This window comes from Notolepis coatsorum (assembly GCF_963971535.1).
Source record: "Notolepis coatsorum genome assembly, chromosome: 2".
Taxonomy (NCBI): domain Eukaryota; kingdom Metazoa; phylum Chordata; class Actinopteri; order Aulopiformes; family Paralepididae; genus Notolepis; species Notolepis coatsorum.
The window spans coordinates 126,500,935-126,524,688 of NC_140166.1; the positions used below are offsets into that span (position 1 = coordinate 126,500,935).

The window sequence follows — 23,754 nt, forward strand, 5'->3', positions numbered from 1 at the left end:
GTGTCTGTGTGTCTGTCTGTGTGTCTGTGTGTCTGTCTGTGTGTCTGTCTGTGTGTCTGTCTGTGTGTCTGTGTGTCTGTCTGTGTGTCTGTGTGTCTGTGTGTCTGTGTGTCTGTCTGTCTGTCTGTCTGTCTGTCTGTCTGTCTGTCTGTCTGTCTGTCTGTCTGTCTGTCTGTCTGTGTGTGTGTGTGTGTGTGTGTGTGTGTGTGTGTGTGTGTGTGTGTTACCTCGAGGCAGTCGTTGAACAGGAACAGAGTGACATGTTCTCCTCGGTCACATGGTTTGTCTCCCAAAGCGATGGTCTCCACCCGATACACCAGAGTACGATGAGAGGACAGCAGGTTGGCCTAGGGAGGGAGAGGGGGGGGGGGGGGGGGGGGGGGGGGAGAGAGAGGGGGGGGGAGAGAGAGAGGGGGGGGAGAGAGGGGGGGAGAGAGAGAGGGGGGTAGAGAGGTGAGAGGGGGGGGAAGAGAGAGAGGGGGGTAGAGAGGTGAGAGGGAGAGAGATAGAGGGGGAAGGAGAGAGAGCGAGAGGGGGTAGAGAGGTGAGAGGGGGGAGGGATGGAGGGAGAGAGAGGGGGGGGAGAGAGGTGAGAGGGAGGGAGATAGAGGGGGAAGGAGAGAGAGCGAGAGGGGGTAGAGAGGTGAGAGGGGGGGGGGGGTGGAGGGGGAAGGAGAGAGAGCGAGAGGGTAGAGAGGTGAGAGGGGGGAGGGATGGAGAGAGAGCGAGAGGCGGTAGAGAGGTGAGAGAGAGGGGGGGGGAGAGAGGGGGGGGGGAGAGAGATAGAGAGGGGGGGATAGAGAGAGAGAGAGGGGGGAGGGAGGGAGAAAGAGAGGGAGAGAGAGGGGGGGTAGAGAGGTGAGAGGGAGGGAGAGAGAGGGGGGGTAGAGAGAGGGGGGGAGAGAGGTGAGAGGGAGGGAGAGAGAGGGGGGGTAGAGAGGTGAGAGGGGGGGAGAGAGAGGGGGGGTAGAGAGGGAGGGAGAGAGAGGGGGGGAGAGAGGTGAGAGGGGGGAGGGAGAGAGAGAGAGGGGAGAGAGGGGGGGGGGGGGTAGAGAGGGTATGAGTATGTTTTAGTGTAGGACTGTGGACTAAATTTTTGATAAATTGAAAACGCCTCTAGCAGTTCTGATTGGACACCTATGACCATGCTCTGTGCTGGTTTGTGTGACATGTGGGCCAAGGTGGCACTAGTTAGGTTTAACCTTCCTGCACCCCTGGGACAAAAAGCTTCCCAACTGTAGATACTGTACATACTGTACTTGGGATAACCTTGTCTTGATTTAAAGGGGAACTATTTTACTATTTCTTTCACTATTTGGGCACTTTTACACAATTCCTGTGAGTTTATGGAACACCTCTGTAATTATATATATTTTTTAATTCATTGTTTTGTATTTCTAATCAAGTCCTCAAAAACAGCATTTTTCTACCTCAAGATCTCAAGCTGTTTTGAGCCTGGGCTCCTAAACCACTGCGCCGCGGCGCCGGCGCCTGAACATTATCATGCAGCGGTGTCTTTCTGACATCACAAATCATCACATTTTCAGATGACTCAGTTCAGTGAGGGTGAATATTGTGAGAGGAGAATTGGAAGAATGCGCCAATATGAGAATTAGAGACATAGATCATATTAATATAAGTCCACATAGCTAGGAAACAATGCTAAACACTGAAAAAGGCCATTTATAAGATAGTTCCCCTTTAATGCATATCCCCTGAAATTAAGTCAGGCAGTTTTTTTTTCTATAGTTTTCCCTGCAACAAAACACTGCAGTGCACACCTTTACCCCTTTGGTCAAAAAACTTCCCTATTGACTCCCATGTTAAACACGTTTTTTGAAAACGACGCCATTGCAGATTGAATTTTTTTTTTTTTATATATTTTTTCATCTAGGATCCTTTATGGGCATTTACATATGCATGATTACAATTTTCTTTCAAGATGGCCGCATTGCGTCATCTATTTCCGGCAGCCACAGCTTGTGTGTTTACTGCTTATATCCTGCAATGCCGTTCAAATTTTTTAGTCTTAGTGTGATGCGCATGCGTGTGTTGAGAAATGAATGTGTGTGCATGTGGTCATTTGCAGCCATTATGTGAAAATGGCTAGTACACAGTAATGTACTGTACTAGTAATGCTAGTACAGTAATGGCTAGTTTTCACATAATGGCTGCAAATGACCACATGCACACAAAAAAATGTACTTGAATATTAATTATACAATTTACATAGAACTGCCACATCAAAGCAGGAGTAAAATGCTTACAATTAACAAGTTCATTGTGCGTTTGCTATTATAGGTAGTACCAATAGGAAACCTGGTTTATTTCCTCTCAGTGGACATTTCACATAAACAACTTACAGGGCAGCCGTCCACCTCATACACCACGTCAAAGATCTGCTTCTGGCCCTCCGTCTTCCTCTTGTCCTCATTAATGTGACTGAGTGGGGAGGGGGGGGGGGGGAGAGAGGGGGGAGGAGAGAGAGAGGGGGGGAGAGAGAGACAGAGAGAGAGACAGATATAGAGAGAGACAGAGAGCGAGAGAGAGCGAGAGAGGGGGAGAGAGAGAGAGAGAGAGGGGGAGAGAGAGAGAGAGATGGGAGAGAGAGAGAGAGAGAGGGAGACAGAGAGCGAGAGACAGAGAGAGCGAGACAGAGAGCGAGAGAGACAGAGAGCGAGAGAGACAGAGACAGAGAGAGAGAGAGACAGAGACAGAGAGAGAGACAGAGACAGAGAGAGAGACCGAGAGAGAGGGGGGGGGGGGGGACAGAGCGAGAGAGACAGAGAGCAAGAGACGGAGAGCGAGAGAGACAGAGACAGAGAGCGAGAGAGACAGAGAGCGAGAGACAGAGAGCGAGAGCGACAGAGAGCGAGAGAGACAGAGAGAGAGAGACAGAGAGCGAGAGAGACGAGAGAGAAGGCGAGAGAGAGAGAGACAGAGAGCGAGAGAGAGAGCAAGAGACGGAGAGTGAGAGAGACAGAGAGCGAGAGAGACAGAGAGCGAGAGACAGAGAGCGAGAGAGACAGACAGAGAGCGAGAGAGAGACAGAGAGCGAGAGAGACGGAGACAGAGAGCGAGAGAGACAAAGAGTGAGAGAGAGACAGAGCGAGAGCGACAGAGCGAGAGACAGAGAGCGAGAGAGACAGAGGAGAGAGAGACGGAGAGCAAGAGAGACAGAGAGCGAGAGAGAGCAAGAGAGACAGAGAGCGAGAGACAGAGAGCGAGAGACAGAGAGACCAGAGGAGTTAGTCATCACCAATGAACCCACTGAAAGAATTTGAAAGTTTTACTTTGTATAGACAAAGTTGTGCCTCAAAGAGTTGTTTTTGAGTGGAGGGCACCTGTATGTATAACAACACAGTGAACTCACGTCATGACTTCCTTCAGAGACTCAATGGCCTTCTCTAGGGTGATCTTATCAGGGTTGTGCTCTTCTGTGTGCTTCTTGATGTCTGGTGGAGGGAGGCGAGGACAGGATGGAAAGAAGAAAGAAAGAAAGAAAGAAAGAAAGAAAGAAAGAAAGAAAGAAAGAAAGAAAGAAGAAAAAAGAAAGAAAGAAGAAAAAAGAAAGAAAGAAAGAGAAAGAAAGAAAGAAAGAAAGAAGAAAGAAAGAAAGAAAGAAAGAAAAAGAAAGAAAAAAAAGAAAGAAAGAGACAGAGGATAGTAATGATGACCAAGTGGACCAGATAGCTGGTGACACGGCCCTGAACCCTGCACGTTCACACAACAGACACAGCCTATACTCATTCTAAATGTTAAGTTAATATTAGTGGTGGTACTCGATTAAAAATTGTAATCGAATTAATTCGAGACTTTATAGTTAATTAATCAAAATCAATCACATTTTAATTGCATATCAATATTTGCTGCGAAAAGCAAATTTTTTCAATTCAAATTAATTTTGATATGAGTGAATCAATGAATACATACGTTTAAGCAGCAACATCCTGTATTAGATACAGACCAACAGATCAATGCAATTTAAAAAAAATTTAGGAATGATATATATATATATAGCGCAAAGGACCTTTTGTAAACTCAAGCACTTTCGAGGTAAAAGTAAAACACAGTACTTTCAAGTACATTCCACAACAGTTGACCATTGAAAAAAAAAACCTCTTGATTGATCTCAATTTCTCTTATTTAATCAGACTAAAAAAAAAAGTTATTTGAGATGTATTATACTTATAGCGCATGCATGAGTCTGGTCTCCTTTGAAAGGTAACATTATTACTAGGGATGCACCGATCCGATATTGGTATCGGCCGCCGATATCAGTAAAATAGCTGGATTGGTAAAAAAATATATACGGGGTGCAGCTTGATAAATTAAAATGTTGTGGAAAAATTATTTTATTTCAGTAATTCAATTCAAAAAGCGAAACTCTCATAGATTATAGATTCATTACACACAAAGTGAAATATTTCAAGCCTTTATTTGTTTTAATTTTGATATTTATGTCTTACAGCTCATGAAAGCCCAAAATTCTGTATCACCAATAATTTTTTTTAATAGATGTATTTTTCTTTTGTATATAGAAATGTCGGCCTTCTGAAAAGTATGTTCATGTATGTTCACTCAGTACTTGGTTGGGGCTCCTTTTGCACAAATGACTGCATCAATACAGCTAAATATATTGACTTTTCCACGATATTCTAATTTATTGAGCTGCACCTGTATATATCGGATTTTTATTAAAATGTTTTATAATAAATAAAATAAGAAATAACCATTCAGTACATTTATATCTATGTGTTAATTTGTTACATTTAGTTTCACTAAGTTAGGAAAGTAATCGAGCCTGATGTTGCCTTGTTGCACAAAAGAATGATCCCAGTCTCTTCCACACAGTGACAGTGAGGCGTACAGTTTATTAATTGAATGAATGAAGTTTATTTTCTGTCTTTGTTTACAACAAATCAAAAACACACGTGTGATCCTTTACAATTCTTAAAAAAAAAATATATTTTTATATAAAAAAATTTGGATTAAATATTTTTTCTTTATTGTTGATTTTTTTGTTGTTGCGTTTATCACTTTTTACTACCGGGCAGTCCAGTAGAGAGAGAGAGAGAGAGAGTACGAACGGGAGACAGAGCGGGGGGAAGACATTCGGCAAATGACGCCGGGTCCGGGAATCGAACCCGGGTCGGCCGTGCCGCGACGCAGCGCGTTACATGGTTCGCCACTTGGGCACTGCTTTTTATGCTTTTTTGAAAAAAAATATTGGACAATGGGTATCGGATCGGTATCTGTATTGGCCGATACCCAAACCCAAGTATCGGTATCGGGACTGAAAAAGTCGGATCGGTGCATCCCTAATTCTTCTCTAGTGCTGTCAATAGATTAAAACAAAGGAGTGTGTGTGTGTGTGTGTGTGTGTGTGTGTGTGTGTGTGTGTGTGTGTGTGTGTGTGTGTGTGTGTGTGTGTGTGTGTGTTACCGTTGAGCAGCAGAGCCACACTGGGCAGCCTCTGAACTGGTCTGATGAGCAGCTCCACCAGGGTCTGTCTGCCGCACTCTGGCTTGGACTGGTTGATCTACACACACACACACACACACACACACACACACACACCCCAGTGACTTCCTGCATCCTCCTCCCAAGGTCTGTCTCATCCCACATGTACAGCGAGTCAACTTCAGAGTTGCCTGCTACAAAAGAGCAGACCAGCCAATATTTGAGAGGCCCAAACCCTATGATCAGGATATGCCATGGCGAAAAAATGAAATATTGATTTTAAAAACGGCTTACGCCGTTGTTGGCGGACAACGCATGGCGGCCAAAAACGCCGTAACTCGTTTATGGCGACCAATGTGTTAAGAACAGTATTCTAAAATGATTTTGGTCAGTCATGCACATCCCTACCTGACACACACACACACAAAGATACACACACACACATACGTGCACACACAGACGGCCCACCTTGAGGAAGGCATGGAAGCGAGGCTTCTGTCTCTCACAGCGGACAATGGTCTCCTTCAGCATCTCAAAGAAGTTGACAAATGGAGGGTAGGCTTTCACCAACTCCTTAGACTGAGGAGGAGAGACAGCAGAGGTTAGAAGAGCAAGGCACTGCCAGGGTTAGGGGCTCCATTCCCTGTGTAGCTCAATGGGTAGAGCAAGGCACTAACACTGCCAGAGTTAGGGGTTCCATTCCCTGTGTAGCTCAATGGGTAGAGCAAGGCACTAACACTACCAGGGTTAGGGGTTCCAGGGGTTCAGGTATTGATCAGAGCAGGAGGTAGTAGTGGAGATGGTGAACTCAGGTATTGATCAGAGCAGTAGGTAGTAGTGGAGATGGTGAACTCAGGTATTGATCAGAGTAGGAGGTAGTAGTGGAGATGGTGAACTCAGGTATTGATCAGAGCAGTAGGTAGTAGTGGAGATGGTGAACTCAGGTATTGATCAGAGCAGTAGGTAGTAGTGGAGATGGTGAACTCAGGTATTGATCAGAGCAGTAGGTAGTAGTGGAGATGGTGAACTCAGGTATTGATCAGAGCAGGAGGTAGTAGTGGAGATGGTGAACTCAGGTATTGATCAGAGCAGGAGGTAGTAGTGGAGATGGTGAACTCAGGTATTGATCAGAGCAGGAGGTAGTAGTGGAGATGGTGAACTCAGGTATTGATCAGAGCAGGAGGTAGTAGTGGAGATGGTGAACTCAGGTATTGATCAGAGCAGGAGGTAGTAGTGGAGATGGTGAACTCAGGTATTGATCAGAGCAGGAGGTAGTAGTGGAGATGGTGAACTCAGGTATTGATCAGAGCAGTAGGTAGTAGTGGAGATGGTGAACTCAGGTATTGATCAGAGCAGTAGGTAGTAGTGGAGATGGTGAACTCAGGTATTGATCAGAGCAGGAGGTAGTAGTGGAGATGGTGAACTCAGGTATTGATCAGAGCAGGAGGTAGTAGTGGAGATGGTGAACTCAGGTATTGATCAGAGCAGTAGGTAGTAGTGGAGATGGTGAACTCAGGTATTGATCAGAGCAGTAGGTAGTAGTGGAGATGGTGAACTCAGGTATTGATCAGAGCAGGAGGTAGTAGTGGAGATGGTGAACTCAGGTATTGATCAGAGCAGTAGGTAGTAGTGGAGATGGTGAACTCAGGTATTGATCAGAGCAGTAGGTAGTAGTGGAGATGGTGAACTCAGGTATTGATCAGAGCAGTAGGTAGTAGTGGAGATGGTGAACTCCGGTATTGATCAGAGCAGTAGGTAGTAGTGGAGATGGTGAACTCAGGTATTGATCAGAGCAGGAGGTAGTAGTGGAGATGGTGAACTCAGGTATTGATCAGAGCAGTAGGTAGTAGTGGAGATGGTGAACTCAGGTATTGATCAGAGCAGTAGGTAGTAGTGGAGATGGTGAACTCAGGTATTGATCAGAGCAGGAGGTAGTAGTGGAGATGGTGAACTCAGGTATTGATCAGAGCAGTAGGTAGTAGTGGAGATGGTGAACTCAGGTATTGATCAGAGCAGTAGGTAGTAGTGGAGATGGTGAACTCAGGTATTGATCAGAGCAGTAGGTAGTAGTGGAGATGGTGAACTCAGGTATTGATCAGAGCAGTAGGTAGTAGTGGAGATGGTGAACTCAGGTATTGATCAGAGCAGGAGGTAGTAGTGGAGATGGTGAACTCAGGTATTGATCAGAGCAGTAGGTAGTAGTGGAGATGGTGAACTCAGGTATTGATCAGAGCAGTAGGTAGTAGTGGAGATGGTGAACTCAGGTATTGATCAGAGCAGTAGGTAGTAGTGGAGATGGTGAACTCCGGTATTGATCAGAGCAGTAGGTAGTAGTGGAGATGGTGAACTCCGGTATTGATCAGAGCAGTAGGTAGTAGTGGAGATGGTGAACTCAGGTATTGATCAGAGCAGTAGGTAGTAGTGGAGATGGTGAACTCAGGTATTGATCAGAGCAGGAGGTAGTAGAGGAGATGGTGAACTCAGGTATTGATCAGAGCAGGAGGTAGTAGTGGAGATGGTGAACTCACGTATTTGAGGATGACGTTTCCGACACTCTTGTCCTCTGACCAGTCTGATAGCAGCTCCTCCAGATCAGCCTGGCAGGAGGAAGAAACACAATGATTGACTTCGGTTTATTTTTTATATACATTCATATTCCCATATTATTTGTGATGCCATAGTATTCCGTCTTTGAGTTGGTACTTGTAACATAACATGTCACATTTATAACAGCTATTTTATAGTAGAGCTGTGCCAAATAGTTAGAAGCTTCATTCATAACGTTGACATTCGAATTATAAATCAACATTCAAATTATTATTATTTAATCTTTTACGTGTCTAATACATTGCGTTTAAACCAGCGGTTCTCAAACTACCGGTCGTGGCCCAAAGTGGGGTCGCGGGTAGGTGACAGTGGGGCGAATTGGCAAAAAAAAAAAAAAAAACTGATCGAGTTTTAATTACTAATTTAATCAGATTAATCACTTTATTCAAATCATTATACCGGTATATATTTTTTTATGATTACGCCATAAAATATGACGACAGACATTAGAAGCTTCATTTGAAAACGTCAATAGAAGCTTCGAATGTAAAAAATGACATTCAGTACAGCCCTATTTTATAGTAGCCCACTATGCGACTTTGATAATCCCTGGATGTGACGTCTGGGATATGCTGACACTAGTGTACTGTACATGTGGGGATTCTCAGGGTCGGTGTATGATGACACACTTCATCCCAACAGATTCTAACTGGAATTATTAGCCATTACTATGTGCTTGTTAAGTGGTCTTTGTTAAAAATAAGTGGTCTACATGTTAAAATAATAGCTCAGCCATCAGGGGTTCCCAAACTGTTCAGGCCGTGACCCCCAAATAACGGTGTCAGAGAGCCGCGACCCCCACTATTATAGGAGGTTTAAAAATGTTTTAAATAAAAAAAATTCAAAATTCTAATATATATATATATTTTTTTATAAATGGAAATGTATGGTTGAAACATGCAAACGTTCAAACGCACACACACTAATAAGCATTGGAGGCTTTTAACCAGGGCCGGACTGGGGAAATCATTCAGGCCAGGAAATATAGTGCAAAATATAGCCCCAGTCAGGCCACTTTTTAAGCAGGGGGTCTGGGGGTCCCCCACCAGGACATTCTTTGTTACAAAGACTTAATTTCCTGCATTCTGGTGCATGACTTTTTTAATTTGTAGCCTTTAAATGCCAGTGTTTGTGATGGCATCACAAATTATTGTTAAAAAAACAGGCTAGCATAATGTATGATTAGCAACAACACAGATTTTTATGGATTTTCAGTTTTTTTGTAATTGAAAAAAATACAATCTTTTATTCAACTTCAGCCCTGATCATAACACCACATATTCATTTTATAATTCTAACCCTTTAAATGCCAGTGTGTGTGATGGCATATATTTGCAATATATCAAATGCAAAGTAGATTTTTCTGGGGGGGATTATTACAGGCTAGCATGTGTCAATGATTAGCAATTTTTTTGTAAGGGTCCTGCCTCCACCAATCACATGCGGCTCCCTTTGTGTGTGTGTGTGAGAGCAAGAGAGAAAGAGAGAGAGAAAGAGAGAGAGAAAGAGAGAGAGAGAGAGAGAGAGAGAGAGAGAGAGAGAGAGAGAGAGAGAGAGAGAGAGAGAGAGAGAGAGAGAGAGAGAGAGAGAGAGAGAGAGAGAGAGAGAGAGAGAGAGAGAGAGAGAGAGAGAGAGAGAGAGATAGTTCTCCAACTTGTGTGAGTTGCAGTGATCTCCTGGTTGTTCCCCACATAGGTTATCTAACTATTGCGCTGGTGCAACTAGAAACACTGACCTGAGCTGCTTCTAAGTTCAGTGGCCTGACTGCATAAATGTTTAAAAAAATTAAATTTGACATTTTTATTTTTTTATATCATTTGGCGAGGGACTGGGGGACCCATGTTACTGACCAGACACTATATGAGTGATGACTGTTTACTGCAGAGTGGAGGGACTGAGAGACCCATGTTACTGACCAGACACTCCATATCAGTGATGACTGTTTTACTGCAGAGTGGAGGGACTGAGAGACCCATGTTACTGACCAGACACTATATCAGTGATGACTGTTTACTGCAGAGTGGAGGGACTGGGAGACCCATGTTACTGACCAGACACTGTATCAGTGATGACTGTTTACTGCAGAGTGGAGGGACTGGGAGACCCATGTTACTGACCAGACACTATATCAGTGATGACTGTTTACTGCAGAGTGGAGGGACTGAGAGACCCATGTTACTGACCAGACACTGTATCAGTGATGACTGTTTACTGCAGAGTGGAGGGACTGGGAGACCCATGTTACTGACCAGACACTCTGTATCAGTGATGGCTGTTTACTGCAGAGCGGAGGGACTGAGAGACCCATGTTACTGACCAGACACTCTGTATCAGTGATGGCTGTTTACTGCAGAGCGGAGGGACTGAGAGACCCATGTTACTGACCAAACACTTTGTATCAGTGATGGCTGTTTACTGCAGAGCGGAGGGACTGAGAGACCCATGTTACTGACCAAACACTATACCAGTGATGGCTGTCAGAATGTAGAGCTATTATTTTAACATGTAGACCACTTATTTTTAACAAAGACCACTTAACAAGCATAGCATAGTAATGGCTAATAATTCCAGTTAGAATCTGTTGGGATGACGTGTGTCATCATACACTGACCCTGAGAATCCCCACATGTACAGTACGCGTGAATACTTTCGACAACAAATGTTTGTTTCCGCGTGCGAGTTTTGCGCTCTGATTGGCCAGGTCATGTGACATGTGCGCCAATCGTGGGACAGCAAGTTCTGCGCCTATTTCCGGGTCTAACAGCCTGCAAACTACCTGGCGTTCTATCGCCCTGCTCCAAGACAAACTCTAACCTTAACCAACTTCGAAAGAGTGCAGGGGAGGAAATTAGGCCACTTTACTGGCCAAATGCTAGTATTTTTTACGTTTGGCTGGTAAAAAAAATCAGATACCCGCCAGTTGGCTGGTAAGCCAAAAAGTTAGTTGCCTCCCCTGCTGGCGAGTATACAAAAAAATAAAACATTCTGCAATCACTGCACTGGCAAACGGTGCGCGTCTTCTGAGTGTTCGCTTTAGTTGACAGTGCCACGAGAGCACTGCACAAGACCACCCGCGGACATATAATGTTTAATAAACGTTTGTGCAGTACCGGCCAACCCGCGGACATATAATAATAAAAGTCCCGCGGTACTAGGCTAGCCATCAGGAGCACTCGCAAACAGATAACGTTAAACACAGCAGAAGATGGAAAACAGACAGACTGACCAACGGGGAACTGCATCCAACCCTAGTACAACCCTCGAGTATAAGTTACTAAGGACACATTTAAATCACAGAGGTGTAATGTTAGTCTACTGGAACTGTATACAGTGGTTAGCTTCTAGTTAGCGTTTTAGCTATAGCTGCTTGCTAGCTAACGTTAGCCCCGTGTGCTCAAAGCAGCCAGCTAGGTGTATCTGTTATGACTATAATGTTTCCAAAAAAGCACCGGACTACGACGTAAGGTTAGACATTTTATTTCATGCTCAAAAGCCCCTGGCTTGCACATCGCAGTCACGAAAGGGGCTAGCTCAACCAGTGCACTGTGCACAACAGCACACCAACCCAACTGACGTTACCACAACACTTAACGGTACTTCACAGCACTGTCGTAAGACCACCGTGCTGTCTTAAAGGCACAGTGTGCCTACCCAGATGCATACACAACATTGACGCGGCTTGACATACAAAGAAGTAATTATCACAATTAGCGATTTTTTTTGTCTGGTAAAAAATCTGTTTGGCTGGTAAAAAAAATCAGATACTCGCCAGTTGGCTGTTAAGCCAAAAAGTTAGTTTCCTCCCCTGAAAGAGTGCCTAAGCTTAACCGTCGGAATCAGAGCAGGCGTTCTATCACTAATGCTCCAAGACAAACTCTAACCATAACCAACTTCGAAAGAGTGCCTAAGCTTAACCGTCGGAATCAGAGCAGGCGTTCTATCGCCATGCTCTAAGACAAACTCTAACCTTAACCAACTTCGAAAGAGCGCCTAAGCTTAACCAGTGTAGACACTTGCGGTCCCACGATTGGGCGTACATGTCACATGACCAGAAATGACCTGGCCAATCAGAGACGCGGAAACAAACATTTGTTGTCTAAAGTATTCAGGCGTACAGTACACTAGTAAACAGTGTCACCATGGAAACGGAACCCAACAGTAAGTATGTGATGTCAGCATATCCCAGACTTCACATCCAGGGATTATCAAAGTCACGTAGTGGGCTACTATAAAATAGGGCTGTACTGAATGTCATTTTCTTTTTTTACATTCGAAGCTTCTATTGATGTTTTCAAATGAAGCTTCTAATGTCTGTCGTCATATTTTATGACGTAATCATAAAAAAATATATATACTTATTGTTTAATCTTTTTTCTTTTTTACAAAATCCTCAATTTGAATAAAGTGATTAATCTGATTAAATTAGTAATAAAAAAAAATGTAATCTACTTTCTATATCAGTTTCGTCAACATAAATAATCCAATAAGGGCACGGTTGGTACGAAAGTGATGGTGACGTCTTGATGTAGCACAGAGCGGACGCAGATAGGCTACATCATTTATGATAAATGTTTTATTTACATTTTTATGACTAGTCATATACTATAATAGTATAATATTAGTGTAACTGAGGGGTACAATTCCCTGACTGTATTGATAAGTATGGTATCATTCAACCACTACCGCTTTATGTACTTTAATTACTGGCCATACAGTACATGATATATAAATATGATGAACACTTCCCACAATAAATCGGTTCCACACAAAGTTATAATTAAGTATTTATTGCAGCAAAAGGTACATAATATACTTCTCTATTATACTTTGAATGCACTTGTAAGGCAAAGGAATGTGCGTAGGCAAATCAATAATGAATGTCCATTCTCTGGTTACGCAGGAGGTAATTATACGACCTGAATCTTAGGGAATTATATCTATGGTGCACTGGTGATATATAGCGGGAGATACTGAAGGGTCCCCCCGGTTGTAAGCCAGCAGGGGTAGAGGATCTGTCGGTAGTAGAGAGTCTGGTCAACGATGACTAAGGAGACTCCAAGTACAGGAGACGGTGCAATAGTCTCTTGATCCACAGACGAATACAGCTGTTCTCCGTAGACTGTAGCTCCACAGTGAAGAAAGCTAGCCTGCCTCAGGCTCTCTGAGGCGCAGACTCGACGTGGCTCCTCACAGGGTAAATCCCACACACGTGTAGGCGTCGGCGATTCTCCGCTCCATAAATCACAGGACCAAAACAAATATAATCCAGCCGTAAATGGCTATGCAGTCGTCGGGTAGATTAATCCAGTGTACATGTCCACACGGTCCTCGTCTAGGTCTCCTCGGGTGAAAGCGCCATGAAAGCAGCCCAGCCTGGATAAGCACTCTAGCTGGTACGAGGAAGCATTGGTGATGCTGGTCACTGTAGAACTTTAGCCGCACGATACACTATACACAAATAGACTATTACTGACTTAATAGAAATATGTCGCTCTCGACGGTATAGCGCCAAACTCTGACACTTCAGTTATTAATTCGCACGCGGTCTCAATGCTCTATTTGGGGCCAAACAGGCCATACTTCACCGCACGGAGTATCGTGGGTGAGGCTTCAACTTTAGTTCCTAAGTGCTTCTGTATTCACCTGCGCCATATTTATATGCACGGCGAACAATCTAGTGCCAACCTCATTTCTGTCTCGTATTCTTGAGCAAGGCCGGGCATGTACAGACATGTCTTGACGGTGGCTTTGAACCTGACTCTGGAGGCATGGCCCCTGGCGCCTGTGGACCGCTGTCCAATAGGAGAATGAAATATTATGGTCTGTACTAGGCTAAAGGGATATTCCGTGTATATGTACAAGGAATATACAAGGGATATCAAAACGATATACAAATACTATGCAATATATATCAATCAATAAATATATATATTCGGTTTAATCTGATCCTTTGTAACAATTAGTGTAGCCTAATCTTTATCTGGAACTGTGAAGAAAACCCCCATTGGTTTAAACCAGGGGTTCTCAAACTTTTTTATACCACAACCCCATTTTATTTATGATTTTTTTTGGCGACCCCACACTTAATGTATCGCGTAATTTCAGAGCCATCAAAGAAATTAAGCAAACGTGGTTACCTGTGTTTTTATTTTTTGAAAATAAAAAAATATACTGGATTACTATTACGACTACTACCTATTGGCAAACTTTATATTTAAAAAAAATATTAAATAAATTTTTTTGTATTAATTATTATTTATTTTGGTTCATTATAAAACTGTGGCGGGACCATTAATGGGAAACACTGCAGCAGAGCAGAGGGACTGAGAGACCCATGTTACTGACCAAACACTATATATATGATGAGCAGAGGGACTGAGAGACCCATGTTACTGACCAAACACTATATATATGATGGCTGTCAGAATGTGGAGCTATTTAACACTTACAGCACATTTAACACATGAACACCACACCAAAACCAGTTAAAACAGTTGAAACACCACTAACATAACAACATCACACCCAAAACGTACTGGTCAACCTGTTGAAAACAGCCTAAACTAGCATACAAGACACGATTAATAAACAAAAATACACACACAAACAACTATGCAGTTACAACATCATATGGGTATTTGGTCTGAGTTGGGTCATTGCCAGGGCCGTCATAGACCACATGATATGAATTAATAAGCTAAGTGAAGGGGTATTAGGTCTGAGTGGGGTCATTGTCTGGTCTATGATGGACCATATGAATTAATAAACTAATATAAGTGAAGGTGTATTGGTCCGGGTTGGGTCATTGTCTGGTCCTACCTTTATCTTGGTGTGAACCCCGAGGATATCTGGGATGCTTCCAAATATGGTCTTCATTTCCTCCGGAGCCAAGATAGGCCCGCCCACCTGGCCCTCCTTCTCCAATGGGAGTTTAAAAAGCTGCAAACATAAAGAGATGTTTATAAAGATGAAACACGGCACGCATCGTAGAGGTTATTGTAGCTTCATACAGTCATGGACACTAGTTGTCGACTGGCTGATGCCGATACAGATATTTAGACAGCAGGGCAGCACATAATACAGTACTATATACATTACAGATATCTATTTAGGATGCTAGGTATAAGACTGACTCTAATAAACTGTACTGCAGTACGATATGTTCCGATGCTAGGACACATTAGTCCACAACATTTTATCTGGGGTTTGTTTCCCCATTAGTAAATCATTGGGAAAATGATTTACAATATTATATGAAATGGTCCTAGGCTGTTCCTAGACAGATAGATTCTTTATTGCCCTCTCAAAGGAAATGTGTGTCCTCAGCCTGTAGTACACACACACAGAACTGTTAGGGAGCATCAATCAAACACATAACATAGCCACAGGGAACACAATACAGTCACAAGTCCATTTTAGTGTTATTGCTGCAGTTTGTTGAGAGCAGTAACGGCAGAGGGTACTGAGCACTTCCAGTAGCATGCTTCTCTTTTCTCAGATAGTGGGTGGCATGGCGTGTGGTGGGTAGGGATGGGTATCGTTAGGATTTTATTAGGGCTGTCTTAAATACTTCGATGGGCATGGAATTCGAATATGAAAATAAAATTTGATTCCAAAAAAAGAAAAGTATCTCGAAGCTTCGAATTAAAATCGAATCTCGGCCCGAAGCTTCTAATTCCAAAAAGATAGTTCAAAGGTCAGCCCTAGATTTGATCGATACTACTACTCTTATCGATACTGCTTAACGGTTCGGTACTTTATCGATACTCTTATCGGTTCTTTTAGATTATTATTATTTAAAAAAAAATTATACATTTATTATTTGAACGGCTTAAGGCCATATTTGTACTTGATGTTTGTTTGTTGTGTTGCATATTTGAAATAAACTTCAATCAAAACAAATCAAACCCCCCCTCTTAAAAACAAAAACCTGTGTTTAACCTAGCCATCTATAAAATCATGCTAAAACTGTGAAACAAATGTCATACTCCCCTAAAGAAAGAAATACATAGCAAACATGACTCAGTTATCCAATAGTGCTACTGCTTTTTATTTTGTTAAAATCTTTTAGTTAATAAGACTAAAAGACTACAATATGACTTGGTCCCTAACACTGTTGGATGTGATTTATCTTGAGATATCCACGGCGCGGGTGATTGGGGTGGGGCAGGCTGGTATTGACCTGTGGTTTGCAGCAGCTGAGAAGGTCAGGACCGCCGTGTGCGGCTGAGCGGGGTTGGGGTGAGTGTACGGGGGAGTCCGGAGGTCTCGTGGGAGGTGGAGGAGGAATTGTCTTGTCTGTCTTGTCTTTTGTCTTGTCCTTCTTAACTTTAACTGGGGGAATATTATTGGGGGGGAGCTATTTTGCTGTTTCTTCACTAGTTGGGCACTTTTGCACGATTCCTGTGAGTCTATGGAACACTGTAGGTTTTTGTTTTTCGAAGGGGTTCATTGTTTTGTATTTCTGGTCAAGTACTCAAAAGCAGCGTTTTCTACCTCAAGATCTTAAGATGAGAATTTAAGACATAAGTCTTATTAATATAGAGCCACACGGCCGGGAAACGGTACTGAATACTGGGAAAGGCCATTTGTAGGATAGTATCCCCTTAAAATTTTAAATGTTGTACTCTGTTTTTATAATTTGTTATTCTTTTATTATTGTTTCTGTTATCTCCCTGTGAAGTTCTGTGTATTGTTATTATGGTTATTGTATTGTGTTGTCTTGTTTTCATGTGAATAATAAAAAAAAATTGATAAAAAAAAGACTACAATATGACTACAACGATTTGATGATGGCTTCATGTCCTCGCGTTTCCGGTGCAATGCACAGAGATTTTTAACGTTACATTTTCAACAACAGATTGCTGCTAATTAAACACTTCATGGAAACGGAGTAACGTTAACGTTATGTCGAGTTCATACGTGTAGTGTAGTATGTAGTGTAGTATGAACTCGACATAACGTTAATGTTACTCCGTTTCCAGAGAAAGAGAAGTGAGACAGAAGGCAAGAAGACAGAGAGAAGTGAGAGACAGAGAGAGAAGTGAGAGACAGAGAAAGAGACTGAGACAAAGAGAGAAGTGAGAGAGACAAGAGACAAAGAGAGAAGTGAGAGAGACAAGAGACAAAGAGAGAAGTGAGAGAGACAAGAGATAAAGAGAGAAGTGAGAGAGACAAGAGATAAAGAGAGAAGTGAGAGAGACAAGAGATAAAGAGAGAAGTGAGAGAGACAAGAGACAAAGAGAGAAGTGAGAGAGACAAGAGATAAGAGAAGTGAGAGACAAGAGATAAGAGAAGTGAGAGAGACAAGAGATAAAGAGAGAAGTGAGAGAGAAGTGAGAGAGACAAGAGACAAAGAGAGAAGTGAGAGAGACGAGAGACAAAGAGAGAAGTGAGAGAGAAGTGAGAGAGACAAGAGACAAAGAGTGAAGTGAGAGAGACAAGAGACAAAGAGAGAAGTGAGAGAGACAAGAGATAAAGAGAGAAGTGAGAGAGACAAGAGATAAAGAGAGAAGTGAGAGAGACAAGAGATAAGGAGAGAAGTGAGAGAGACAAGAGACAAAGAGAGAAGTGAGAGACAAGAGACAAAGAGAGAAGTGAGAGAGACAAGAGATAAAGAGAGAAGTGAGAGAGACAAGAGATAAAGAGAGAAGTGAGAGAGACAAGAGATAAGAGAAGTGAGAGAGACGAGATAAAGAGAGAAGTGAGAGAGACAAGAGACAAAGAGAGAAGTGAGAGAGACGAGAGACAAAGAGAGAAGTGAGAGAGAAGTGAGAGAGACAAGAGACAAAGAGAGAAGTGAGAGAGACAAGAGATAAAGAGAGAAGTGAGAGAGACAAGAGATAAAGAGAGAAGTGAGAGAGACAAGAGATAAAGAGAGAAGTGAGAGAAACAAGAGATAAAGAGAGAAGTGAGAGAGACAAGAGATAAAGAGAGAAGTGAGAGAGACAAGAGACAAAGAGAGAAGTGAGAGAGACAAGAGATAAAGAGAGAAGTGAGAGAGACAAGAGATAAAGAGAGAAGTGAGAGAGACAAGAGACAAAGAGAGAAGTGAGAGAGACAAGAGATAAAGAGAGAAGTGAGAGAGACAAGAGATAAAGAGAGAAGTGAGAGAGACAAGAGATAAAGAGAGAAGTGAGAGAGACAAGAGATAAAGAGAGAAGTGAGAGAGACAAGAGACAAGTGAGAGAGACAAGAGATAAAGAGAGAAGTGAGAGACAAGAGATAAAGAGAGAAGTGAGAGAGACAAGAGATAAAGAGAGAAGTGAGAGAGACAAGAGATAAAGAGAGAAGTGAGAGAGACAAGAGATAAAGAGAGAAGTGAGAGAGACAAGAGACAAAGAGAGAAGTGAGAGAGACAAGAGATAAAGAGAGAAGTGAGAGACAAGAGATAAAGAGAGAAGTGAGAGAGACAAGAGATAAAGAGAGAAGTGAGAGAGAAGAGACAAAGAGAGAAGTGAGAGAGACAAGAGATAAAGAGAGAAGTGAGAGAGACAAGAGATAAGAGAAGTGAGAGAGACAAGAGATAAAGAGAGAAGTGAGAGAGACAAGAGATAAAGAGAGAAGTGAGAGAGAAGAGACAAAGAGAGAAGTGAGAGAGACAAGAGATAAAGAGAGAAGTGAGAGAGACAAGAGATAAAGAGATAAGTGAGAGAGACAAGAGATAAAGAGAGAAGTGAGAGAGACAAGAGATAAAGAGAGAAGTGAGAGAGACAAGAGATAAGAGAAGTGAGAGAGACAAGAGATAAAGAGAGAAGTGAGAGAGACAAGAGATAAAGAGAGAAGTGAGAGAGAAGAGATAAAGAGAGAAGTGAGAGAGACAAGAGATAAGAGAAGTGAGAGAGACAAGAGATAAAGAGAGAAGTGAGAGAGACAAGAGATAAAGAGAGAAGTGAGAGAGAAGAGACAAAGAGAGAAGTGAGAGACAAGAGATAAAGAGAGAAGTGAGAGAGACAAGACACAAAGAGAGAAGTGAGAGAGACAAGAGATAAGAGAGAGAAGTGAGAGACAAGAGATAAAGAGAGAAGTGAGAGAGACAAGTGAGAGAGACAAGAGAGAAGAGAGAGAGACAAGAGAGAAGTGAGAGAGGGGGGGGGGGTAGTGGAGAGAGGAGAGGAAAGATGGTCAGACAGGTCATTTTCTCCCTCACTGGACACCAGGCAGAGGTGGGCCCCACTGATAAGACAGACTGGGAGAGCGCGCACACACTCTCTATCACACACACACACACCTACACACCTACACCTAACCACGGCTGCTTAGCCCGACACTGTTGTCAGGGGCAACCAACCGGCCAACCTGTAAGACCGCAGTGAGAATATTAAATTCACACACACACACACAGAGAGGCATACCTGCTGTATGGTCCTAAGGATGTCTACACAGTTGCCTTCTGTCTGGTAGAACTCCCACCTCTACTACTCGCCTCATGTCTATACTACCGTGCACTCAGTGTAAAACTCGGGTTCGACTGGATTGCGCGAACGCTGCCACTGACCCTCCGCTGCCGGAGATGTCCTCCTGCTGACGTGTTGTTCACAATTTGTAAGTCACTTTGGATAAAAGCCTCAGCAAAATTACTAAATGTAAAATGACCTGCCGAGGATGTAGAGCGTCCTACCTGTGAGGCCGTCACCCGAAGCCGCATTTTGGGATTCGAACTGTCAAGTTGAATAAAGTGATTAATCTGATTAAATTAGTCTTTTTCTTTTATTAAATCAACTTTCTTTAATGAATATAACTCAGTGTGTTTTAATACTATAATATTAGTGTAGCCTAATCTTTATCTGCAACTGTGAAGAAAAACCCCATCCGCAGAGCTAATGATGCTAATGATGGAGCATCGCCGTCGGCTGTGTGATAGGAAAGGGCTAACCTTCTGTATTGTTTTTTTGCTGTCGTGTGGCAGTGAAAGGGTTATTAAAAAAAATCGAATGTTGCTTTACAATGTGAATGCCGACCCACCTGCTGTATGGTGCTGAGGATGTTGACGTAGTTGCTCTCCGTCTGGTACAGCTCCTTGGACACCTGCCAGCGGGCGGACTGCCTGCCCGGCAGCGGCGCGGGGTTCCTGGACACCTTGGAGCTCTCTGGAGAGGAGGGCAGCGGCCGTCAGACACCAGGGGGGAGAAGCCAGAGGGGAGCCGGAGGACAAGCAGACAGACGGATGGAGTTCACCGTTAGACATGTACCTCTTGTACCTGTTTTTTTTTTTTTTTTTTAATATATATCTTTTTCCCCCTCCATTTTTCCTCTGATTTTCTCCCAATGTTAGTCGTTATGCCAATTCCCAATCCCCTTCCTGGTCGCTGCGCACTTACCCCCCACAGTCAGATCATCTGGGAGAGTGGAGGCTACCACGTGCTTCCTCCGACACACGTCCAGCCAATCAACCGCTTCTTTTCACCTGGCAGCGCGGATCCTCCCTGAGAGGGCGTAGCGTGTGGAAGGATCACACTATCCCACTCAGGTCCCATCCGCGCTTAGCAGGCGCCCCGACCGAACTGTAGGAGTCGCTGTTTACAGCGACCCGGACCCACCCCGCCAGCTTCTCCCACCCTCTAATACTGCCAATTGTATTAGTGTGAACGGCCAGCCAAGCTGGTGACAACCATGGAGCTGTGAGCTGGATTCAAACAGGCGAATCTAGCTCACAGCTCCGGGGTTGGTGACGAACGCAATCTCCGCTACGCCTCCTAACCGCCCCCTCTTGTACCTGTTCTAAAACAATTACACTTTCCGTCTCAACACCTTTCTTTGTGGAGTAAAAGTCATGTTACATTATGATGCGCTACAGAGAATTACTTTTCTCAAATATGCTACTTTGGGGGGTTTCTCAGTAAAATAAGGTTAATCGGCCTCAAGCCCAGTGTATTCAGTGGTGCCTGTCGGGTAGTAAAGGGCTCCCTCTCTCCTCTTATACCCCGTCTTGGAGTGCTGTATCCTCCAGGGCTCCCTGCCTCCTCCTGCTGCTCCCCTGGGTGGCGCTGTGGGGTGCTGGTGCGCTGCTGGAGACACTCGTCCTCTCTCTCCACCTCCCTGTCTGACCTCCTCCTCCTGCTCCTCCTCCTCTCCCTGACGCTCGTCCGCCTCGTCGGCCTGCCTCTGTCTACGCTGCTGGCCTCTGGAACCAACGCACAGCAGGGACTGGCATTGCAGTGATACCACACAGTATGCATGTTGCAGTGAATGATACCAAACAGTATGTATGTTTTAGGGCTGACCCCTATTAGTCAACTAATCAGTCGAAAGGAGCCGTAGTCGACCAGCCAACCTCTTAGTCGAATATATATATAAAAAAATATATATAATTTTTTTTATCATTCTTTCAAAAAGAAAAGAGGCCTAGAAGCGTGGCTAACACTAATGGCACGCATACCATATTCTGTCTCTTTCTCCGTCTACTCTCCATCTCGTATTCTGTCTCTCTTTCCTACTCTCTCATATTCTGTCTCTCTTTTTCTCTCTCCTTCTACTGTCTCATATTGTGTCTCTCTCTCTTTCTCTCTCTCCTTCTACTCTCTCTCATATTCTGTCCCTTTCTCTCTCTCCTACTCTCCATCTCATATTCTGTCTCTCTTTCTCTCTCTCCTTCTACTCTCATATGCTGTCTCTCTTTCTCTCTCTCTCCTACTCTCTCATATTCTGTCTCTCTTTCTCTCTCTCCTTCTACTCTCTCTCATATTATGTCTAGGGATGGGTACCGAATTCGGTACTTTTGAGGCACCGAACCGAAACACGTCGGTACTACCGAGTATCGAATCAAGTGAGAAACAAAAAAAAAAATAAAAAAAAAAATAAGATTTTTTTTTTTACCTTTTTTTTTTTACTTTTTTATTTTCATGTCAACGTTCACACGCACAATATATGCTTACCTAGGATTTGACTTGATTCAACAACAAAGCAGTCGGAGCAATGACAAGCCGTAAACTGTCGAAATTGTAGTTATTTGAAGTTTGGATTTTTTTTTTTTACGACTGAGGTAGGTAAATTAAATTTCTTGAGATTAAAGTACCGAAAAAAGGTACCGTTGGGTACCGGTATCGATTCACAGGTACCGGTACCGGTACCGGTATCGGTTCAAATGTGAAAGGTACCCATCCCTAATTATGTCCCTCTCTTTCTCTCCTTCTACTCTCTCATATTCTGTCTCTCTTTCTCTCCCTCCTTCTACTCTCTCATATTCTGTCCCTTTCTCTCTCTCCTTCTACTCTCCATCTCATATTCTGTCTCTCTTTCTCTCTCTCCTTCTACTCTCCATCTCAGGTCTCAGAGATGAGCACAGAGACAGTAGCTGCCAGGGCCTTGCAGGTCTCAGAGATGAGCACAGAGACAGTACCTGCCAGGGCCTTGCAGGTCTCAGAGATGAGCACAGAGACAGTAGCTGCCAGGGCCTTGCAGGTCTCAGAGATGAGCACAGAGACAGTAGCTGCCAGGGCCTTGCAGGTCTCAGAGATGAGCACAGAGACAGTAGCTGCCAGGGCCTTGCATGTCTCAGAGATGAGCACAGAGACAGTAGCTGCCAGGGCCTTGCAGGTCTCAGAGACGAGCACAGAGACAGTACCTGCCAGGGCCTTGCAGGTCTCAGAGATGAGCACAGAGACAGTAGGTGCCAGGGCCTTGCAGGTCTCAGAGATGAGCACAGAGACAGTACCTGCCAGGGCCTTGTAGGTCTCAGAGATGAGCACAGAGACAGTAGCTGCCAGGGCCTTGCAGGTCTCAGAGATGAGCACAGAGACGGTAGCTGCCAGGGCCTTGCAGGTCTCAGAGATGAGCACAGAGACAGTAGCTGCCAGGGCCTTGCAGGTCTCAGAGATGAGCACAGAGACAGTACCTGCCAGGGCCTTGCAGGTCTCGGGGGTGTTGGAGATGTCCAGCAGCGAGCCCATGGACAGGGAGTGTTCCGCAGAGGGCCTCTTGCTGGGCGGGGGGGGGAAGGGGGAGATCTCTGTCTCCTTGGTCAGCTGGGCCAGCGTGTCCCTCATGTGTCGCCGCTTCCTGTTGCTGGTGGGCGTGGTGAGGGAGAGGAGGGACACGGCCTTCTTCATCGTGGGGCTGTCCTCACACTGAGGGAGGGAGGGAGGGAGGGAGGGAGGGAGGGAGGGAGGAGGAGGGAGGGAGGCGGAGAGAGAGAAACAGAGAGAGAGAGACAGAGAGAGGGGGAGAGACAGAGAGAGAGAGAGAGAGAGAGAGAGAGAGAGAGAGAGAGAGAGAGAGAGAGACAGAGACAGACAGGAGAGAGAGAGAGGGGGAGAGACAGAGACAGAGAGAGAGAGAGAATGGACATAAGGGCTGGTTACATTGATCCGTTGTGTCCGTCTGTAGTGTCTACTATTCTATCATAACTGTCTATCAGTTATTAATTATTTGTGTCCGTTTGTGGGACAGGAATGTTTGTGGGACAGGGAGGTTTGTGGGACAGGAATGTTTGTGGGACAGGGAGGTTTGTGGGACAGGGAGGTTTGTGGGAGAGGGAGGTTTGTGGGACAGGGAGGTTTGTGGGACAGGGAGGTTTGTGGGACAGGAATGTTTGTGGGACAGGGAGGTTTGTGGGACAGGGAGGTTTGTGGGACAGGGAGGTTTGTGGGACAGGGAGGTTTGTGGGACAGGGAGGTTTGTGGGACAGGAAGGTTTGTGGGACAGGGAGGTTTGTGCAGTATATACATGTAGCCCTGAGAGTGTACA

General features: G+C 44.2%; 1 protein-coding gene across 1 annotated transcript in view; it reads right to left on the reverse strand.

The window, feature by feature from the left end:
- Nucleotides 1-23,754, reverse strand: part of ect2 (epithelial cell transforming 2) — a 141,902-nt gene that overhangs the window by 59,177 nt on the left and 58,971 nt on the right. The window contains 10 exon segments of the mRNA XM_084308714.1: nucleotides 228-347; nucleotides 2,364-2,442; nucleotides 3,374-3,455; nucleotides 5,446-5,542; nucleotides 5,932-6,042; nucleotides 7,992-8,060; nucleotides 14,890-15,009; nucleotides 20,035-20,159; nucleotides 20,993-21,193; nucleotides 22,904-23,135. Of these exon segments, the coding sequence (XP_084164840.1) occupies nucleotides 228-347; nucleotides 2,364-2,442; nucleotides 3,374-3,455; nucleotides 5,446-5,542; nucleotides 5,932-6,042; nucleotides 7,992-8,060; nucleotides 14,890-15,009; nucleotides 20,035-20,159; nucleotides 20,993-21,193; nucleotides 22,904-23,135 (1,236 nt within the window).